Source organism: Cricetulus griseus (assembly GCF_003668045.3).
Source record: "Cricetulus griseus strain 17A/GY chromosome 1 unlocalized genomic scaffold, alternate assembly CriGri-PICRH-1.0 chr1_1, whole genome shotgun sequence".
Taxonomy (NCBI): domain Eukaryota; kingdom Metazoa; phylum Chordata; class Mammalia; order Rodentia; family Cricetidae; genus Cricetulus; species Cricetulus griseus.
The window spans coordinates 195,281,101-195,294,619 of NW_023276807.1; the positions used below are offsets into that span (position 1 = coordinate 195,281,101).

The 13,519-nt window shown below is 44.5% G+C and overlaps 1 protein-coding gene across 3 annotated transcripts; it reads right to left on the bottom strand.

The window, feature by feature from the left end:
• Positions 1 to 4,528: 4,528 nt before the first annotated feature.
• Positions 4,529 to 10,534, bottom strand: Rps24 (ribosomal protein S24). Of its 3 annotated transcripts, XM_027389075.2 has the most exons (6): positions 10,423 to 10,519; positions 8,766 to 8,831; positions 8,473 to 8,682; positions 6,872 to 6,982; positions 4,935 to 4,954; positions 4,529 to 4,609 (listed from the first exon to the last, which is right to left on the bottom strand). In XM_027389075.2, the coding sequence occupies exons 1-5, from the start codon at positions 10,423 to 10,425 to the stop codon at positions 4,952 to 4,954; spliced, it is 393 nt and encodes a 130-aa protein (XP_027244876.1). In that variant the 5' UTR covers positions 10,426 to 10,519; the 3' UTR covers positions 4,529 to 4,609; positions 4,935 to 4,951. The 3 variants fall into 3 exon arrangements, with proteins under 3 accessions (XP_027244876.1, XP_027244871.1, XP_035308524.1); XM_027389070.2 differs by lacking the exon at positions 4,935 to 4,954 and having other exon boundaries at positions 10,423 to 10,533; XM_035452633.1 differs by lacking the exons at positions 4,529 to 4,609; positions 4,935 to 4,954 and adding an exon at positions 6,288 to 6,308 and having other exon boundaries at positions 10,423 to 10,534.
• Between the last annotated feature and the right edge of the window lie 2,985 nt (positions 10,535 to 13,519).

Genomic DNA, 13,519 nt, shown 5'->3' on the forward strand with positions numbered 1-13,519 from the left:
ACCTTTTGAGACAGGGTCTCTCACTAAATCTAGACCATATCATTTCATTTAGGCTAGGCTGACAACACCACCACCACCACCCCCCCACCCCGGCTCCAGGAATCTGCATGTGGATCCCCCAGCACTAGAGTTACAGATACCCCCTTGGCCCAGCTTTTATGTAGGTGCTTGGGATCTGAAGTTGGGTTCTCAAGCTTGCATAGCAATCACTTTACCCACTGAGCCATCTCCCCAGCTCTATGCTCATAATTTTTATTAACAGTAGTCATAGTATTACCATTTGTAAGCTTCTTTCAGACAAGGCCTGTCACACGAGAGACACAGACAGAATTTTCAGCCTAAACCTTGAAGTTGTTAAAATTTCAGATGTATGAGTGTCCCTGACCCTCCAGCCTACAAAGTGAACTCTGGGGAGAGCAACTGAGAATTTTTTTTCTAACTTTATATTATTTTATATATTTTGCCTGCATGTATGCCTGTGTGGGGGTGTTAGATCTTGGGAGTTACAAACAGTTGTTAGCTGCTGTGTGTGTGCTGGGAATCGAACCCAGGTACTCTAGAAGAGCAGTTAGTGCTCTTAACCTCTAAGCCATCTCTCCAGCCCTGCAGCTGAAGATTTTTAACAAACCAAGATTCAAACTAGTCCTTGTACCTGATACAGAACGAGGGGAGTGGAAGCCCAAGCTGTAAGCCCTCTGTTCCCCCCATGGTGCCTGCTGCCTGGAGGCTGAGGAGCAGGAATGGATCTGGGCTCCTAGCCTGACTTCCTTCCCCAGTACACTGCTCAACTGTCAGTTCATTATCCCTATCCTGCAATACAAATCTTTCCATCATGCCTGATGAGCAGTCAAACGATTCAAGTATTTTGTGTGGAAAAACTCAGCATGTGACAAGGACTCTTGATCTACTGTTCAATGCTAATTCTCCACATTTTCTTTTACTCAACCAAAACACTGGAAGAGAAAAGTCCTTAGTCTGGCACATAAGGTCTTCCTTGGACTGTTCCCTGCTGACCTCTCCAAGCCCAGCTCCCCCCCCCCCCCCAGCCTTGTACCCTAACTCACTTCCAGCCTGAAGACACTGTGAGGCAGGGCCTGGGGTCTGGCATAGGGGGGAAGTCCAAGGGGAAGATGAAGGGATGTGTGGAGCTCTGGGACTCAGGAAAGCTCACCCTGATAGCACCGACAACACAGTCATGCTGTCTGGTTTGCCAACCGGAGGTCTGTTTGGAATGGAATTTCCCCTGTGAGAAAGGCAGGAGTAAAGAGCAACTCTCTCTGAAGCCACCAGTCAGAGATTTCCATTTCAATTCAGGATGTCCATCCATTCCTCCATCACCTGCTCCACCTTAGTTCCATTGTTCATGGCCTCAAATGAGACTGCCTTTATGCCTTAACTATAGAGCTTGTCACTTGTCCTGGTGTTAGCCCATCCCAGAAGCCTTCCAGGATCCAGCTTCTCACACCAATTTTGGCTGTGGACTGCCATCATGTCCCAAACATGCACTGCTACCCACTCTAGGAGCCAGATCCTAAGTTTACTCTCCTGTTGGCTTATCTTTCCACCTCAGGTGCCAGACCAGGGACTGGTGGTGCACATGGTAACTTGGTAAATGGGGAATGTGGTTAGCTATGTTCAGTATCCCTGTGGCAAATGGCACCTCACTAGCCAATAGCATGCCCAAAAGAGAGCAGCTTTATGACTCAATAAAGTGATATCTTGGGGTCACACAACTCCATGCTAAACCCATCCTCACCAGCACTTGGTAGTCAAGAACTATCTATTGTCTACACCCTCTCCAACCTGGAATAGACACCTTCCTCTTATGGTTAACTGCAGACCACTGTCCATATAATGTACAGCTTCTAACTCTGCCTGCCTCTGTTAGAGTATGATACAAGACGATCTCTTTGGGGCAAATCAAAATAAACTTGTCAGCTGGGCAGTGGTGGCACACACCTTTAATCCCAGCACTCAGGATGCAGAGGCAGACCAATCTCTGAGTCAAGGCCAGCCAGCCTCGTCTATAGAATGAGTTCCAGGACAGCCAAGAATACCCTGTCTCAAAAAACCAATAAAAGACTTGCCAAGGAAAGGAAGCAATAGAGGACAACTGAAAGCTGCCAGATTGCTTAGCCACACCCCAGCTACAACACAATGGAAATACTGCACTTGCAGGACCATCTCCAGCCTCTCCCCACCCTCGATGGTTCCCAGGTGGAGGGAAGCTCAGCATTATCAGTCAAGTAGATACAAGTCTGGAGTTTTGTACCCTCATTAGTATCCAGTTAGTACCAGGCTGGAGGAGCTGTACTCTTGATTTCTTCAGTATAATCATTTTGGATTCTTATAAAGCCTTGCTCAGAGCAAGGCTTTATACTTGCTGTAGAGCACAGTCAGTCGAGTATCAGGGATGTGATACAGACTAGTTTCCCCAAATCCTCACTTCCTGTTATTTGTATAAGTCCTTCAGCCTCCACTATCCTGTCATCCTGAGTCTCAAAACAGCTGATTCTGAGTGGCAGAACAGGCACCCTTCAATGGCCTCCATTTGACATTAACCTAAACAATCCAGATTAAAAGTAGTAAAGGGGACAGATAAGGAGACAAGCCAGTGTGATGGTGAAGACTGGCTGGAGCACACAGGCTGTTTGCAGGGAGAGAAATAGACATTCAGCTGTCAACCATCACTATTTGGCAAAGCTCGCCAGTAGCCAGTTTAACCTTAGTTTTCTATAAGGGAAAAAAAAAAAAAAAAAAAAAAAACTGGCCCACTTCGTGAAGCCTGACATGTCTATACAGCTGACCCCTCCCACTTATAAAACCAGCCCATGTTCCACTTTTTCAACAGCCCTACTATGTAACTTGCTGTTAACACCCTAACGCTCACCTTCCCTTTAGCCATGGACCAACCTGCCCAACATCAGCCCATCTTGCTTTTATCAACCTCCCATTCCTGCCTTGGTTACCTTGCAGTGGTTACACAACCATGTAACCACTTTCAAAAGTTCAAATCCATGGTCTTTTACTACTGGCCATCTGATCCCAGCAAGGGAAGTTCCATAAAATAACCCACAAAGCTGCACACCCACGTCTGTGGCTAGAGTATCTCATCTTTGTCCCCCAAACTGAAACTTTCTCCATGATGCTATCCTAATTTCACCTGTCCCACCTACCAGGCCTTTCAGCTGTCCATCATTGAACCAGAGCTGCTCATGGCTGAAGTTTGAAATGAGGTCTTTAAGAGCAAACCACCTCTTTAGTTCCAACATGTCTCTAGTTTTAGATTGTGTTCATTGCACTTACAAATCTCAGAGATGGTAGAGGACCTAACACCCAAGGATATTGAAGAGATTATCGATGAACTCAAAGCTGGGAAAATTCCAAAACCCAGCCAAGGGGTGGGCGGTTCTGCTGTGAGCCAGGTGGAGGCCTCACCTCTGAACCATCCAAAGGACCTTGCTTTTATGCTCAACTGTAAGACTGTCCCTGAGAAAATATGAACCTATCTAAACAAAAAAACAATTCTCATTCCCACTTGGCCCCATACCAACAGACATAACCTTTAGGAGAAAACTTAAAACCCATGTGGTGGGCTTCACCAGAAACACAACCAGCACTAGTTAGTACATGCATGGTCATGGGTTCCACCACAAAAATAAGTAAAACCAATACACCAATCATAAGCTGTAATGTCTTTCAGGCAGACTCCTATCCAAATACCTGACTTATTAATCCATAGTTCATGCCCTAATTTTGATCCCTCAAAGAAAAAGTAGGGTCTGCTGGTGGCCATGAACCAGAGCCTGAACACTTGCTGGGTTCTACACCACTAGCCAAGCCAATAAAAAGACAGATCAAATTTCTATTAGAGCTAGACAATAAAATCTGTTAAGGTTATCTTACTGGATTGCCATAAAGGGTTTCCCTAACGTGTTCTAAAATGTGACAGGCAGTGCTGACACATGCCTCAGAACTCGGGCAGAGGCAGGTGGATCTGAGTTCAGGCTAGCCTGATCTACAGAATAAGTCTCAGGATCTATAGGAATGAACCACACCAGATTTAACTTCAAATGTGAGAGTGAGAATATGCTATAAGACAATCTTTTTGGGGCAAATCAAAATAAACTTGTTAGCTGGGCAGTGGTGGCACACATCTTTAATCCCAGCTCTCAGAAAAGCAGAGTTCAGGCTAGCCTAGCCTACATTGTTCCAGACCAGTCAGAGCTGGAAATCATCTCAAAAAAAAAAAAAAAAAAAAAAATTAAGGGGTGTGTGTGTGTGCAGAGACCATCTTTTAAGAACTAAGTTGGAGTCTAGGGACACAGAAAAGGGGTTCAGCCAAGACAAATTATGACAGGATACAGTACACTGGTCCTATACTTTGCCCGTGCAGTTAGTTACTCTATACCCATCACCATCTGCCAGAAGGATTTGTACAAGCCCCCATACAGCAGACTTTCAGCTAAAGCTCAGCAGACAGAAGGTGGACTGCACTTCTAATACCCAATAAACAGTAGACTCCAGATACATAGACATTTAGTTTATTTGTCCTCTGGGAAATCTGCACACCACAGCAGATCAAGTCACCGTAGATCTACTCCTTTGGCTGTGAATAGAAAAAAAAAAAAAAAAAAGTCAGCAACAGCCTTTAAAGGTCCTTTAAAGTTCAAAGACAAACTCTCAAATAACTCATGCAAAACAAGTATTAACAACCTAAAACAGAAACTAAGAAAATGATGCAAACATCCAGAAACTAAACTAACATTCATGTTAGAAATGAAACAAAAACATGTCAACATATGAATTTTAGACAGTCACTGTTAGTACTGTTACAAACGGTACACTTGCAAATCTACATATAAATGTTCACACGCTTGCTCAAACTACATGAGTAATAAGTCTAGTGATCTACGTAAGAGCTTGAATTATACCTGTATCCAATCTCCACTCACTGAATCAGTGGCAGGAAAGGGGGAATGGGAAGGAGGAAAACAAACAGTTCATTAGTAGTCCCTTTTCAAACACCAAAAATTATCTGCACTGAAAGTACATGCAATCAGGTACCTTGGGTGACTGTTCTGTGGTTGTACATAAACATTCCTTAAACACAACCCAATTCTGACAGCACCGTGCTCCATGGTTAACAAAGATGAAATGAACTGCATTAATGCCAGACATCCCTGAGACTGGTCCTTGCGCCAAGCAAAGGACCAAGACTTGGAGACTCCAATGGGAGGGCTCTAAATATTAGGCAAGTCTTTTGAAATCTGTTTCATTTTAATACTTTTAAGTACACCAATCTTGGATACCATGAGGTATTCAGATTAGTAACAAAAAATTAAGTAAAAATACAAATATGTGACGGATGCCTCAGTTTCAGCTCCACTATAAATAAAGGAGCACCAGGTTGCAATATCAAGCAAAACACAGTCCAGAGGCCATCACTATTTTAAGCTCATTTTTAGCTGGCTTTTCAAGGTGGTGCTAATGAAATGACCAGTGAAACCAAAACAGGTTTTGACAGGCCAGACCCAGTGTCAGCCTCCCAGAGGGACTGAGGCTGAACCAGGTGGCTTGACAAAGAATCTGTGTTAAATGGCCTTCAGGTCTGTGGCAAAGGACAAATCTGACTGCATCATCAAAACTTCTATCAATCAGCAGGTATAAATTTGCAACACCTATGCAGTTCTATGGGCAGTATTCATTAATTGCACAGTGCTGATGGAGAGAAGTCTTTTGATTATAGTCTAAGGCAGGCAGCTTGGAAGGTAGGCATCAGAGGTAGTTGGCACATTTCTAAAATGCTAATGTAATTCCATTGCATGTTACAAATGTAGTAGAGCAGGGACCATTCTGATTAAAATTCGTGCAGTAAAAATATCCAAAGCTTCAGTGTTACTTCAAGTTTCCTATTAAGAACTACTAAGGACAGAAATGCTAAGACACTGAAGCAGATGCTGCGCCCAAGACAATCTGCTGCTCTTCCAGCACCCTGGAGGAAGGGTCACTGAAGCCATTTCCCGGAACATCAGTCTCAAACTACAAGTTCAGGAGGCCAGGGCACCTACCTTCCTTGAGTGAGCCACTATCCCCCATGTAACATGCGTTTTTTTGAGTTTCGAAAATAAATATAAGTCTTTCCTTCTGATAGTAAGATACTTAAAACGGGTCACTGGCATTGTAATAGGCCAAACTATGAAAACTGTTGTCCAAAAGCCAACATGCAAAGCATCAAAGCCAGCTCAAGTGAAGGTGACACATCCCCACACCGTGCTCAATTTCAGTACCTGCTAGATATTTCATTTCTGCTGAACAAGAAATCCAAGACAGTAGATAGAAGAGGGGGAAAAATTCACAGAACACTTGATTATTCAGCAACCAACACCTTAATTCTATTCCACTATTTACAACTAGCTAGCAAAGCTGGCATAAAGCTACCACTCAAATCACTGTGCTCTCAGTTAACTGGAGAAGAAAGCAGTTTGTCATTTGGAAAGCATGGGCCACATTGATCCAGCTGCTTCAAAAACCATTGTCCATGTTAAAAAATAAAATGAAATCCTAGGAACATGATTTGAGGTGTCTATGCCAATCAGCATGAGGAAGAAATACCTGGAATAACCAGGGCTAGAAGGCACCACTAAGATGACTGAGTCAATGTGACCTTTTTGTTGGATTGTGCTAGTCTATGAGCAGAAGAGGTGGGCCAGTCTACTCTAGGATACTACTATGCTACATAGCTTCTCAAAACGTTACCTTCTGCAATCCAGAAGAGGGGGAAAAAAACACCAAGAAAGATTATTTAGAAAAGTCCCTCTTCACAGACAATACTAATCACTGACATTTCTGTACCTCCCTTGAACCGTACCTTTTTGCCAGCACCAACATTGGCCTTTGCAGTCCCCCTGACCTTCTTCATTCTGTTCTTGCGTTCCTTACGTTGTTTTCGGGATGTCTTTTTCTTCTCATAAAGGCCATGCTACCAGAGAGAGCAGAGTATATGTTACCTGTGGAACTCATGGGTAACTCATTCTTAATGGGGAAGCCAAGGTGAGAAAAACAAAGACTTCCCTTTCAATTCCTACTTCTCAAGCAAAGGGACTGGTACCACTTTTACTGAGAGTTCTACCCTTCCCACTGTGGAGATTCTAACCCATTAATCTAGTTTTGATTATTCCTGGCATAATACTCACAAGGCTCTCAGCAATGGATTCCCAGAGCACCGCTTTAAAAAGCCTAGCTAGCTAGCCAGGTGCAGTGGCACACACCTCTAATCCCAGCACTTAGAAGCAGAGGCAGGCAGGCTGACTTTTGACTTGAAGCCAGTCAGAGAAACACCCTATCTCAACAAAAAAATAGCATCTAGTAAATCTTCCTACAAAGCTGTTATTCTAGTTATAGCATACTCCATCATAGCAAGGGGTAAATGGAGTCAAGAAGGAAAAAAAAAGGGGGGGACAACTCACTGAGCATGGTGGCTCACATTTACAATCCTATCACTTAAGAAACTGGCTAAAGGAATTGTTTGTGTCTAGCCTATGGCGCACCCCAAACCTTAAGAAAACATGTCAGGAGCAGTGGCCCATGCCTGTAATCTTACCACACTGAAGGCAGAGAATCACAAGTCTTAGGCCAACCTGGGCAACATAGTGAAAGCCTAAAAAAAATATCAAACCAGTCAGGTCCATACCTACAATCCCAGCTCTTGGAAGATCAGGAGTCCTTGGTTCTTATCAACTAAGTATCAAGTTTGTTACCAGTTTTGGACTAAATGGAATTCAGTCCTAAAGTTTTAAAGCTATTGTCAGTACATTGTAATATCCTGTAGCTTGCCCATTCCTAGCCAAATGTGATAGTGCACCCCGGCAACCCTACTACTTAGGCTGGAGGAACACACTGCTGCTGAGTTCCAGTTCAGGACAGGTTAAACTATATTGAGATGGGCTAAGGGGTAGGAGGTAAGCTTGGAAATGTATCTTAACACTATACTGAGAGATCTTTTAAAGTCAAAAGGTTTTTTTTTTTAAGATTTATTATGTATACAGTGTTCTGCTTGCATGAATACCTGCAGGCCAGCAGAGGGCACCAGATCTCATTGCAGATGGTTGTGAGCCACCATATGGTTGCTGGGATTTGAACTCAGGACCTCTGGAAGAGTAAGCAGTGCTCTTAACCGCTGAGCCATCTCCCCAGCCCAAAGTCAAAAGGTTTTAAGTTTAGACTTAATCCCATAGATAACCAGGAATCTTTGCATTAAGCAAAAAACCCTTATTAACCTTTTTAGAATTCCTAGTACATCTGTTGTTTCCCAAGCAAACTGCTTGGTATTGCTCATCTTAATTTACTCACAACACAGTGACATTGGAAAGCAAAAGTCTTCTAACTTGCCATCCTGCCTCAGCCCAGGCTGGATGAATCCAGAAAAGAACCAAATCTTCAATAGTTGCTGCACAAACAGAAGATACCTACTCTTGCAAGTCTGTGTTTGGGCTCGTTCTTCTTTGCATAATCTAGAGAATCATAGATCATGCCAAAGCCAGTTGTTTTGCCGCCACCAAAGTGGGTTCTGAATCCGAACACAAAGATGACATCTGGTGTGGTTTTGTACATTTTGGCTAACTTTTCCCGAATTTCTGTCTTTGGTACTGTTGCCTTCCCAGGGTGAAGGACATCAATGACCTAAAAAAAATACAGATTAGTATTCATTAATAATCTTCAAAATTAAGACACAGAACACCAAACTTTGACATGCCCATCCTTACCATCTGTTTCCTCTGAAGCAGACGGTTAGTCATGAACTTCCTGGTCCGGATCGTTACTGTGTCATTCTGTAGATAACACACAAGTTGGTCAAACAGTTATGTTAACCTTTTTTGCCTTTGCTGTGCTAATTCAGTAGTTGCCAACAGACAAAAGAGGTAGTGGCAAACTGTTAAGAAGGGGAGTGGGGTATCTCAGTCCAAAAAGCATGTGACAACCTCAGCCACCTCATGAACCACTTATTTCCTGTCATAGGCTTACTTTTAAATTATTGCTAACATTTTGGGTTTCTCAACATTATTGATTTATCTGATCTCTTCAGTTGTATGGATGTCTTAAGAATCCCCAGCCTCTTCATCCAGTAGCTGATGGAAGCAGAAGCAGTAGACACCCACAGCTAAACACTGAGCTGAACTCTGGAGTCCAGTTGCAGAGGAGTGATGAGCAAAGGGGTCAAGACCAGGCTGGAGAGACCCACAGAAACAGTTGACCTGAACCAGGGGGAGCTCATGGACCCTAGACTGATAGCTGGGAAACCAGCATAGGACTCTTCCAGACCCCCTGAATGAGAATGTTAGTTTGGAGGTCTGGTTAATCTGTGGGGTCTCTGGTAGTGGATCAGTATTTATCCCTAGTACAGGAATGGACTTCCGGAGCCCTCTCCACATAGAGGGATACTCTCTCAGCCCAGCACACCGGGCAGGGCCTAGACCCTGCTCCAAATGATATGACAGACTTTGAAGATTCCCCAAGGAACGCCTCACCCTCCCTGGGGAGCAGAAAGGGATTGGGATAGGGAGTCAGGGAGGGAACTGAGATTGACATGTAAAAGAAGGTTGTTTCTAAAAAAAGGAAAAAATAAAATCAAGTAGCAGATTACTGCCATCAAAAAAAACCCTGATCTCCGATCATTAGATACCACTAACAAAAAATAGAGCACTCCTAGTTACTGCAACCAATGCTTCCAGTGCTTAGAAACAAGTCTCAGTAGTTCCCAGCACCCATGTCAGGTCGCCCACAACCACCAGTCAATGAGGGGGATCTGACCCCCTCATTGACAACTTTTTCCCTCAGTAGAGTTCGAAGTAGCTGGGATTCAGCGAAGCTTAACCACACTAGAATTTAAATCAGCAAAACCCTGGGAATGGTAGCTAGCTTTTCTACTTGAAGACTCTTAAGTCGCCTCGATGGCGCCTAATCCTTGAATTAAAGAAAACTAGCCTACAAGTGGCAAGCACAGCACTCTGCCTCTGAGGAAGGGAAAGAGAACGGGCATGGCCACCTTTTTGGCAGTCTCGCCCTATGCTCCCAACACACCCCAATTGTATTCGGTCACTACGTCTGCTAGCTTACTCGTAGAGTCCTCTGGCCCAGGAGCCGGAGGCGCCTTCTTCACCTCGGCCAGCCAGCGCCTGCCTCACCCCTGCCCCGCAATCCAAGCCGGGGCTTCCGCGGCCCCACGGCCGTGCAGCCCGAAGCCCGGCGTGTTCTGGAGGGCGGCCGAGCCCCGGCACAGCGGCCTGAACGACTGGCCTCCGTGCGACATGGCCCGAGCAGAGCAAATGGACCCTGGAAGGCTGCGGCTCCAGTGACGGGCTCGAGGTGGCAGGGATGGCACAGATACGCGACGGATAGAGACGACAGCCAGAGGAGACTCACCATGATGGCTACGGTGCCCGAGCTGCAAAGGAGGAAAAGAGAACCGCTCTCTGCCGGCCAATCATATCAACGCGCGCGGAAGGACCCGGGTCCCGGCGCGGAGGCGTGGCCAAAGCCGAGGGGCAGACCACGCCAGTGCCTGACTAAAAGTGCCTAAAGCCGCGCCTCTCTGACCTCTAGACACTCCCCCAGGACTAGGCAACCTGATTTATGGTTATACAACCTCGTGGTCCTTCCCGATTCCTTTCTTTTCACTTGTCATTTGTATTTTGTTGTTTTTTTGAGACAGGACCGCACTATGTAGCTCTGACTGTCCCGAAACTCACACTGTAAACCAGGCTGACCACGAACTCAAGAGATCTGCGTGCCTCTCAGTGTTGTGATTTAAGGCGTGTGCCACCACGCCCAGCATACTTCACTTTTAATCTAGTTTGTTTACTTTTTTTTTTTCAGTGGCACTTTGCTTAAATTCCTTCCATCTAACCGGCCGTGAGAAGCAGAGGAAGGCGGATCTCTGAGTTCAAGCTCCGCACTGCCTACAAGATAGCTTTAGGTCAGTTAGAGCCACGTAGTGAGACCCTGACTCAAAAATAAAAATTGCCTGCAGATGAGTTAATCTTGAAGGCATTTGGTGAAGGCCTTTCGGCCAACATCCCCATTTTACACCGAGGGAAACAGCAGAAACCTTAACTCAATCCTTCATGTCATGTATGCAACCTTGCACGTTGTCACTTTTTTTTCTTTTCTTTTTTTTTTTTTTTTTTTTTTTTTGGTTTTTTGAGACAAGGTTTCTCTGTGACTTTAGAGCCTGGAACTAGCTCTTGTAGACCTGGTTGGTCTCAAACTCACAAGAGATTGGCTTTGCCTCTGCCTCCCGAGTGCTGGGATTAAAGGCGTGTGCCATCAACACCCGGCTCGTAAGAGTTTTCATGTGTGATATTTTGTATTCTTTGAAACAAGACCATCAAGGCCTGGAAAAATTTGTTGTATTATCAAAAATGATCCTGAATTTCTGATCTTTCGGCCTTCACCTCCCAAGGGTGGCACCACACCTACCAACATATTAGATCGGGAGGGGATTTCCATTTTTAAGATGTGGTTTCGAGGCCTGGCGTTGGTGGTGCACGCCTTTATTCCCAGCACTTGGGAGGGAGGCGGAAGCAGGCAGATCTCTATGAGTTCGAGACCAGCATGTCTACAGCGCCAGTGCCAGTGCCAGTGCCAGGATAGGCTCCAAAGCTACACAGAGAGAAACCCTCTCTCAAAAATCAAAAACAAACCAAACAAACAAAAAGATTTGGTTTTGAGACTTTCTGCATGAGTCTAAAATTTGCTGAGCCAGGCTTGGTCAAGCAAGAGGATCAAAAGTTTGAAACCTGCCCTGGGCTACATATTGACTTGCTGACAAGCCTGGCTGGATCCTGGTTCCAAATAAAATTTTAAAAGAACAGAAGATGTAGTTCTGCTCAGTGGTATAATGTTGTCTAGTAAGCAAAAGCTCTGATTCAACTCCCAGCATTAGGAAGGGAAAAATGAAGTAATCCTTTTGAGCCAGGTGTGGTGGGTGGCACACACCTATGATCTCATCTGTCTGCAAAGATGAAGAAGATTAAAGAACCTATCTCAACAATATTTTGTCTGTTTTTCCCCAGATCTTTGTCCTTACACAAAATTAGTTTTTAATGTTTCCTGATCCAGAAGTTATGCTTTGCATAAAGTGGAGCTGAGTGTAAAAATGAATGCAACTGTGCATTATTCCAAGGGGAATATCAGAGTGCCCCAGGGGCTAGTGTGCACAAGGAAATCAGGCTATACCTCTAGTATCTGCCTGCACACACATGTACATACACAAACATGTTAGGTCCCCAATGCAGGCCCCAAAATGGCAGTGCAGATGGCAATATTTTAGGGTGATGACCTGGGTCCCACTGAGCTTGGTTTTGCTAGGAACAGAAACCTAAGGCATTTCTCACAAGCCCTTAACAGCTGGCTGAAGACCCTGACAGAGTCTGTGGGAGTCTCTTCTGTTTCACAGAGTTCTCATGTTAACCATTGGCTTTTCTGAGCTGCCTCACCCTAGTCATATAACCTTAAAAAACATAACAAGCTTTTTTTTTGGGGGGGGGGTTGAGACAGGGTTTCTCTGTGTAGCTTTGGAGCCTATCCTGGCACTCGCTCTGGAGACCAGGCTGGCCTTGAACTCAGAGATCCGCCTGCTTCTGCCTCCCGGGGGCTGGGATTAAAGGCGTGCACCACCAACGCCCGGCTTCCTAACAAGCTTTTGCAGTTGGATGCTGTCTTCTACTATTCTTAGAGGCAGCCAGGCATTCATTTGTTCCTCCTCTGTGTGTGTGTGTGTGTGTGTGTGTGTGTGTGTGTGTGTGTGTGTAAACTAGGAAGTTTTTAATATACTGTTCTTTCTCTCCATGGAGAGTTGTAGGATTCCATGGGTTCTTGCTGCACCTACTTACAAAACACATATTAAAATGAATCATATATATACTAACTCCAGACATGTTATCTAAGCACCAAGAATATGGAGGCAGAAGGATGGCAAGTTCAAGACCAGCAGGGACAAGAGTGAGAGCCTTTCTCAGGAAACAAAACACACACACACATACATGTCCTAGTTCGCACTTGTATAAATTACATTTTCCCCTCAAATAACTTTATAGACTGGAGGCTTGTGTGCCCAGCTTTGTCTTCAGCTACTAATTTCTTCTTTTGATTGCTTACATGGATTCCCTTTGGCAAGTGGATTTTGGCTTCTAATGTCTCATAAACAATTAGATGCTCTTTATTCACAAAATATTGATTTTGATTTTTTTGTTTTTGTTTTTTGCTTTTCGAGACAGGGGTTCTCTGTGGCTTTGGAGGCCGTCCTGGAACTAGCTCTTGTAGACCAAACTCACAGAGATCCGCCTGCCTCTGCCTCCCTAGTACTGGGACTAAAGGCGTGTGCCACCACTGCCCAGCTTTGACTTTTTTTTTATTTTTTGATGTAGGGTTTGTTGTTGTTGTTGTTTGGCTTCGAGATAAAGAATGTGCCATTTTGAGAAACACAGCCGAAAGGAGATTTTTTTTTTTTTTTTTTAGA

What these genes read in the sequence shown, in the direction of transcription:
- Rps24 (XM_027389070.2), bottom strand. An exon ending in TGCTTCAGAGGAAACAGATG is followed by an intron (nt 8,683 to 8,765) that starts GTAAGGATGGGC and finishes TATTTTTTTTAG; the next exon opens with GTCATTGATGTCCTTCACCC. An exon ending in CCAAACACAGACTTGCAAGA is followed by an intron (nt 6,983 to 8,472) that starts GTAGGTATCTTC and finishes TCTCTCTGGTAG; the next exon opens with CATGGCCTTTATGAGAAGAA.